General features: G+C 49.0%; 1 protein-coding gene across 1 annotated transcript; it reads right to left on the bottom strand.

Annotated features, from left to right (window-relative positions):
• Nucleotides 1–4,190: 4,190 nt before the first annotated feature.
• MMAB (methylmalonic aciduria (cobalamin deficiency) cblB type) lies at nt 4,191–8,207 on the bottom strand (the record flags this gene model as incomplete). The annotated part of the gene is made up of 7 exons (XM_010282136.1): nt 4,191–4,278; nt 4,690–4,749; nt 5,799–5,863; nt 6,190–6,287; nt 6,666–6,738; nt 7,619–7,676; nt 8,065–8,207. Coding segments are annotated over 7 exons (585 nt in total), but the record flags the coding sequence as incomplete, so codon positions are not given.
• Nucleotides 8,208–8,216: the final 9 nt, after the last annotated feature.

Genomic DNA, 8,216 nt, shown 5'->3' with positions numbered 1-8,216 from the left:
GCTGCCGCTGCCACAGTGCAGGCACAGGCGTGTTTTGGGAGCTGACAGCTCTTCTTGCTGCTCCTCTTCTGCTCCTACAGACTCACAACACAGACTAGTAACCCCTCCCTTCGATACCACCATTTTGTACAACCTCTTGGCCCGTGCTGCAGGGTTTGGTGGGAGAGGGAGGAGGCTAGGCCGAGCTCTGGTCTCCGCATCCCTGAGCAGAACGAGATGAGGTATTTCTGCAGCTTATTTTTGTGTTTGCTCACGTTAACTGAGACCCGCAGCAGGTCCTGCAGTGTGTTAGTGACCTGAGCGGGTGACGGAGTGGTCAGACCTACATGGCCCTGCCTCGGCACCACTGCCCCTGGGCGAGCGGTGCTTAGGCTGGCTGTTCAGAAGTGTGCTTTGGTGGCTGTTTCTAAGGTAAAGTTCTCTGATACTGACCCTGTGCAGCTTCACCTTCACCCTGGGGTGGTTGGAGCACCAGCTATCTCACTCTGCCTCTCCGTGTGTGCCCTGCAGAGCAGCTCGAGAGGGGTCGGGGTGCAGCGGTGGGCACTTTCGGCCAGGTTGCAGCAGAGGTAGAGCTGAGGGGCTGAGACAGGCCTTTCCTCAACGCAAACGGGCCAAATCTGCTCCTGTCTGACAGTGGCTCTTACCCTGGGGTGCCACAACTGCACACCCGCCCTTTCCTAGCCAGGTCTTGCCTTGCTGTAGCACGAGCTGGTTGGGTGGGGAGGGTTTTTCTTTGACCACTTCCAGGCAAAATGGGTATTTCGGGGGCCTGCGACTGCAGAGGACTTGACCTGATGGCAGATGTGGTCCCTTCTGGTCCTCCAGCCTGAGAGGAGGAGTGCAGGACTGCTGCTGGCTCCCCATTGCTGGGGCCGTGCACCCCAAAACTCGCCCTTCAGGTGCAGCACCACATCCAGCCCCGTGCTGGGGGGGCAGTGCATCCTCTCCAGGTGCGACCCACACGTACTAGTCCTTCCTCCTGTGCATTAGCAGAGAAAACGCCGCCTTGTATAAATTTACGTATGACTTGGCAAAATGTATGTTTGTGTCATTTCTGCACGAGCAGCAGCCAGCACTGCTGCTTACACATTGTGGCGGTAATAGAGGTACTTGAGTTATAGTGAAACTTATTTCATTTTACAGCTCCTACAGCGTTAACAGATGTACAGGCGTCTGATCCAATCATGCAGCAAGGGATTTTGGGGCCAGTGCTTCCAGTTTTGACAGTGTGTAAGCTAGGAGCAGCCATACATTTTACAAACAAGAATAAACGACCCTTAGCAACATATGTCTATGCTGGCAGCTCCAACGTAATCACAAATAAGGAACCCTGCTAGGCAGGAATGTATCTGGGCTCTGCGTACGGTCAGTACGGACAAAGCATCTGCCTTCCTCCCATTATATTAATGAGGTGCAGGCACTGGAATCCCTATGCTGTAAGGCTGGACTTGGTTGGTGGGGACAAAGGACTTGGAAAAAAAAATGCTAACCCAGAGCAATGCAGCTTTATTTGTTTTAAAGCCGGTGTTTCATTCTAGTGACACTTCACTCCTAGCCGCTCTCCTGCCCGCTGTCTCACCAGGCTCTCGGGCATTGCTGTACGCTAGGACTTCTTTGCTGAACTGGGTGCATGAGGTCCCTGCTTCAGCCCCAGTGTCACCCTACCGCTGGGCTCTGCTCCCAGCCCGGAGGGCGCACTGGGGTCGGGGGAACCCAAGCCTTGCTGCAGCTTAACAGCCAGCAGCTTCCCTGTGTACCTTGGGGACAGCATTCAGGACAGAACGGTCCCTGTTATACAGCCGAGCGCTGTACGACGAGGTGATGAAGCAGAGGGCAAACACTGTGCGTTCGCTGTGAACTCTCAAGGGGCCAAGCGTGGCCCCTGCGGAGCTCTGCTGAGCTGCAGCAGCCCACAGGGCTGGGACTGTGCTCACCCTGGTCTATGCTCCCTCAATTCAAGCCCTGGCCCACTGTGCCTGCTTAACTAAACAAGAGGGTCACCCCAGCCACCAGCCTGCCTCTGCTTCCACCACAGAAACAATTGCACAGACATATTCAGGGAGAGAGGAGAGCTGGAAGCTGAGCACACCCTAATAAATTTAACCTCTACATCACATTAAAGTGTAGTAGTCAAATTATTTCTCCCCATAATCAAAACAATACTAGCTTTGGTCCCAAAACAGGAGTGAGATCTCTTCCCCCCAGCTGGAAAAAAGAAAATACTATAAATCCATCCTGGAACTGATTTATATAGCATTCATGAAGAATTTATATTCCAAAGAATTTTATTCAATTAAACTTGAAAAGCCTCTAGATTCTTAAGGTTCAATAGTGATCACTGAGACAGAGCTATCATAAAACTGGATGGCCTGTCTGGAGCAGGCATTGAGAAAGTGTCTGATGTGACATTGCAGCTGACGGTACAGTCCAAATCAAGAGCATTTGTCACTGGGATGTGTTACAGGCTAAGGCTTGGAAAATTACTCTGTGAAAAATGTGCATTAACAATAGCCATGAAGTATCTGTTTAAAAAAAAAAAAAAGGGTGAGTAATGAGAGAGCAGTATCTATTAGCGCTGGGCATTCTTCACTCTGACCCCACTCTGATTAAAAAGTTAACACAAAAGCCAGAGACTCTTTCGGGAAGCAAGTTTAAGGTTGTTTCTACTTAAATAATTGAACAGAGGAAGCTGCATGAGTGACGGACAAGCTCCCACCACCGAAAGTGGCACCCTGTGTGCAGGACGAGCACTCCCGATGTACATCATCACCTCACAGCCCCCAGGATTCGGGGACGCCCCTCCATACAAGGAGAGGAAGACTTAAACCCCCTGATGTATATTCTTCCCAATTACATTTCCAAGCTGTAAGTAGCCGAGAATTAACTGTAAAACTGTAGATGTTTGTATTCTGTGCAGCTCGGGCAGCAAGGTGTTAAGTCGTTCAGCTGGCTGTAACGCACTTGTTCACATGGAGTATGGCTTTTGGCAGTTTTCTGTCCATCAGGAAGCTGGAAGAGAATGTCTTCTCTGTTGAAGTACCGTGATCTGCTGTCATGATGTTTGCAGCCAGATTCTCCAAGCTCTAGGACATGTTCCAGTCTACTCCGCTGAGGGGTCCGTGACAGTGACGCCCCTGAGGTCAACGCGGACGTTAACAGGCGAGAGATGAGCTCCTTTATGCGTTGGCCTCTCTCTTCCAACTCAGCTGCCAGCTGAGGAGGCAGCGGGCCCCTGCTCCTCATCACAACTCCTTTATCTGCAAACTTCGCCACTTGAATGGCCCCCAGTAGGTAGATACTAAAACTAAACAAGGGCTCTACTCCTTCGGCTGGTACCTGCAAACGCAGAGGGGTCTGTGCGCTCGGAGGGGCAGCTCGGGGTGGAGTTAAGCACAGCTACCTAAACAGAGCTTGGAAGCACAGAATCATCCTGCCTGCACATGACCTGTAGGATTTGGCCCTTCCTCCTTTAATCCCTCTATGCTGCCTGAGCCCCGTTCCTGGCAGAGGATGCACTGGATTGTTGGCACGGAGACATTCTTCACATGCATAAAGAGAGGCAGCCAGCGCCAAAGAATTCTTAGTGCCTTCCTGTAAATCTACACAGCTCAGCTTCAGCTAGCCCTGATGGATTGAAAGCAACTTAAAAAAGAAAAGCACACTGGGCTCAGCATTAAAGTATGACAGTTAAGGGCCCTTTGGTACAAGTAAATCACATTTATTATTTCAAAGCTTGTGGACAGAGTTCCTGAATCTCTACACAGTTGCTGTTCTGTACAAGCATTATGACTTACAAAGAGAAGCTGATTGTTTTCTCTTCTTCATTCCTCAGAGTCCTGTCAAAGCCTTTCCACAGCACCTGCCACTGCCCAGGGAAATGAAGACATCTCTAGAAATCAGCTGTAGTTCTTTGAAGTCTCCCCTGCCTCAACTCCAGCCCAGGGCAAGCAGTAACTCTGATGCCATCGCTGCAGTGTTATACAAGGGATATTTGGACAAGGCCCAGTGGACAGAACAGCTGTGTTTCTCACAGTATTTATGAACAAGATCCTAGTTATTTAAGCTGGAAGTTCTTGGCAGGTCACATTTCCAGTCCAGGCTTGTTCTCTATCCCTTCCTTGATGGGGGAAAGCAGTCTGCTGGATTTAGCTTCCCATGATCAAGGAAACAAACATTCCAGCTCCCAGTTATGGTTCAGGCTTTATATATATTTTCTCTTCCTTCCCTTCCTTCATTGCAGCGTAACGTGCCAAAACAAAGAGATAGTCGCTCAGCCTGGAAACCAAGGGAGAAGCAGTGAAACCGTTTCTCACATCAGGTGTGTTTGTATCCAGCAACGCACAACTGCATAGCAAAGCACATTTGATGACAGCACAAGAACAGCAGGTAAAGGAAGCCAACGAGAGACCACATGAGAAGCGCTTTCCAAAATAGCTTTCAATAAGAAAGTTGACTGCTCCCTCAGCACCGCAGCAGTGTCTGTAAACATACAGGCCTTGCAAGAATACTTTTTAACAAGCTGCTTGTTGAAACTTCAAAGATCTTATTCTAGAAGGGAAGCTTCTTGAGAAGTAAAACCCTGCAGTTTTATCCCAAGACTTTTATTCCCTTAGTCTTGGGATAAAACCCAAGTGTTCCCAGGCACACTTCAGTAGTACAGAGTAAGGGTTTGGGATTTTTTTTTACCTGTTTAAATATTTGGCCACGTTTGGATCTGCTTCCCCTGCTTGTACTAAAGGAACCACGCTAGAAAAAGAAAAGGAAAATTTTAGTGTATTTAATTTTCTAGCTCTTGACTGCACAAAGGACTGCGATTTGCTGCAGCACCAACCTTCACGCCCCAACCTCACCTGGAGTCCCCATTCTCACTCCCCACAGCATGGGTGAACACTGTTTACTTCCCCAGAAGGAATCTGTGGTGGCTAAAGGATGCAACTAATTTTTGTAACTGTTCTAGAGGAACAGTTCTGCAGCTCCACTCCTCTAAAGGCTGAGTGGGTATCACTGAACAACAGGAGCAGTTTGCAGGATCATTATCCTTTTCTGCAGGTAAACAGGGACCCTTCTTTTGTTGAGGGAACAGAGCTGTTCCTTGCCTCCCGACTGGTGTACAGCCCTCTTTCTAGCTTTCTTTTGACAAGAAACCACTGACTGTGATGTTAGTTTTTTGAAGATCACGCTACTGCGGTGTATCTTGTCAGAGTAGCAATCCTCGCAGCAGACCAGATCCACAAAACCATCTTCCTGCACATCAGTGCCTTCAGTGAAGAACCCCCAGCAACTTAGAACTGCTGATGAGCAGCTTCAGGCTAACACAAGAGATTGCATGGAAGTGATTTACATAATGAGCAGACAAGACTGTTCTCCTATGGACCTTACCAGGGGAGCTTTCATCTTCAATAGAGAAGTGGGACAAGGTAAGTGCGGGCAGTAACATCTTAAAGCTTCCCCATATCTCACACCTGCTGGTGCCCCAGCTTCCACATGTGCTAGCCTACAAAATACATTTAGCAAACCAGATGCGAGTTGCACAGAGATGCATCTCAACGTAAACCTGTCTGTTCCTTCTGAAGTTCTTGGCTCAGATGACCCAGTTCACGGGAGAGAAGAGACTTGCTTTTTGCTGACTGCACTCCTGGAATTTGACTAATACAAACATACAAAGCTTGACTCGAGCTCTAGCCGAGCGCAATACAGCTATGGTTGATTGCTCTGACTGCAACGATTTGCTATCAGTGTAGCATTCTGATTACCTCTTAGCAATTTTATTCTGTTACACTACAGCCAACACTCACCACCTTTCAGCTCTGCGGCAGACAGCTCGGGAAAAATGGAGAGCAGCACTGCTTTTACCTCCCGACTGGAACAACAATGAAACAGCAGATCAACGTCTGCTAACAACAGATAGAGGCATCCACCTTATTGTGTAACTGCAGCAAAGCTTATCACGTCTCACACGCATGCAACCGAACCCTATGTTATGGCTAAGCAACTGGGAAGAGATCTCTGAATGCAGTAGGATGTAGAAATTTAACTCAACTGGGTCCTTCTCTCTGCTTTTCTTTTGGTATTTGTCCATGCACATTAATGGCCTCACAACCCGTTTTCCCACAGCAAGTGGTGGAGCAGATTTACACTAACAAAGCGAGGCCTCTCCAGTCAGTGAGAAGCATAAGCAGTACCTACAGGCAAGATGAAAGCTCTGAGCGGAGGAAGCTGCTCTGAGTAACTGTCGATCCACTGCTCCAGCTCCAGAACTGGCTTCTCACTAAAAGATGTTCGTTCTACAGAGGGAAAAGAAGAATCAACTAATAGAAATGCAGAAGTGATTCAATCTACAGATAGAGCTTTACTTTCATATTTTGTAGATCAGTAATTCCTAAGAAAGCATCCAAAAAAATCCTCCTGCCAGAGCATTCCCCAGCCATGGCTGGGTGTCAGTGTTGGGGCAGCACCTCAGGCCAGGTTACATCGCTCAAGTCACAGAAATGCAGCAGCTCTTGTGACCCTGCATGACTTCACTCACCGCCCAGACACGCACTGCAGAGCAGCCCTTGGGCAGCTCTACCTACCGCATGGCAGAACAGCCTCCCCAGCGCCCATCTACAAGGACAGCTGTGATTCAAGAACTGTTATCCCAGGAAAGGTACTGTGGGGCTTACTTAAGTGAGCCTCCCTGGCTGAGGAGAGAGGCGTCGCGATGTTGGAGCCCACATCCTGCAGCATACACTGGACCTAGATGTGGCAATCAGGACGAAAATAAGAAGTGCTTTCATTAACCAGCCTTTGATGCTCTGGTACAACTGCAGCAAGCTCTGGGAGGCGACAGCTGGTTGTGCTGATTAAAGAAGATCCTACCCTTGTTGTTCATCATCCCCCAGCCTGCTGGCAGGGGGGATCAGATAAGTGCTCCCTAATTGCTTTATGAGAAGCCAGATTAGCGCATGTACCTGTTTTCACTGGCACATTAAACCACCCTGGCTGACTTTGCAGAAAGCAGACTGGGGAGTGCTCACATAATCCCGCTGCTGGTAGGACACCAAACCGGTAACCTCTGGAAGAAAGGCAGTGACAAACAGCTGCAGACAGCGCTGGCTTGATGTCACGTCCGCTTCCAAGAGGGCCATCTCTCCACAGCCTGGGATACATGAGAGGCAGTCTAGTAAAGCTTTTTAAAGTCTCTGATTAGCTCCTTTTGAGTTCTTGTGCACAACGACACCAATTGTTAAAACCCACAGATGGCCACGGTGGGAGCTATCTCCCACCATCATGCCCATGTGGTTACTTTGCCCCAATTTCAAATACGAGGTTATAGCGTGACAACAAGACTTGTGTCCATAACTCTGTACAGTAACAGTTCTGAATAAATCTAGAGATATGTTTGTCTGCCCATAACCAATCACTTGATTTACCAAATTCCCTCGTGGTTAAAGAAATTTATTTCTTAGAGAGTAATCAAGGGTAAGTCTTAGGTATTTTTTATTTTAATACTAAATTAAATAAAACTCCTGTGTGTCAGTGGGAGCACTGTGTCTAAAACTAAAGAGTGTAAGAACAGGTTTCAATAGCAGAGATGAAGTGACTGCACTGGGTGAGGCTCATCATTAATACTCACTTTGTGAAGTTGTTCAACAAATGTGTGGCCCTTTTCACTGCTAAATTCACCAGCAAGCCTAGGTTAAAGAAAAACAGACTTAGCTGGGAATTAAAAAATTATCATGATTATGCATATATGTTCTTCCATATGAAAAAACACAAAATTTGGACATTCCTGTCCATTTGTCAGTGCAACCCTCCAGAGAAATTTGGTCTACAGCGTATTCCCTTCCCTGCTGCTGGGCGGTGGGCTGGAAGTGCAGTTCGTAACAGAAGAGGATGCCCAGAACATGCCCACAGAAGGGGGATGGGACGGTCTCTAGGCCTTCGTGGGTGCGGCGGGCCTGGGTTCAGCCTGCCCAGGGCCAGAGTTCTTGGAGGGCATGGCGACTCTGGCAGGACACGGCTGGGCCTCTGCAGCCCCTCCACCCGGCAGCGGGAGAGGGTCCTAGGGCAGGGGGTTACCCGATGGCCGAACTCAGTTCGTCCGTGGCTCCCAGGGCTTCGAAGATCCGGTCACCCTTCGGCCTCCGCTCCCCGGTGAAGGTGCTGGAGAAGCCTTTGGAGAAGGCCCGGGGGAGGCGCTCAGAGGCTGGGCCCGGCTCAGCAGAGCCGCG

Source organism: Phaethon lepturus, unplaced genomic scaffold, assembly GCF_000687285.1.
Source record: "Phaethon lepturus isolate BGI_N335 unplaced genomic scaffold, ASM68728v1 scaffold46822, whole genome shotgun sequence".
NCBI classification, from domain to species: domain Eukaryota; kingdom Metazoa; phylum Chordata; class Aves; order Phaethontiformes; family Phaethontidae; genus Phaethon; species Phaethon lepturus.
This window is presented reverse-complemented; position numbering and strand designations above follow the sequence as displayed.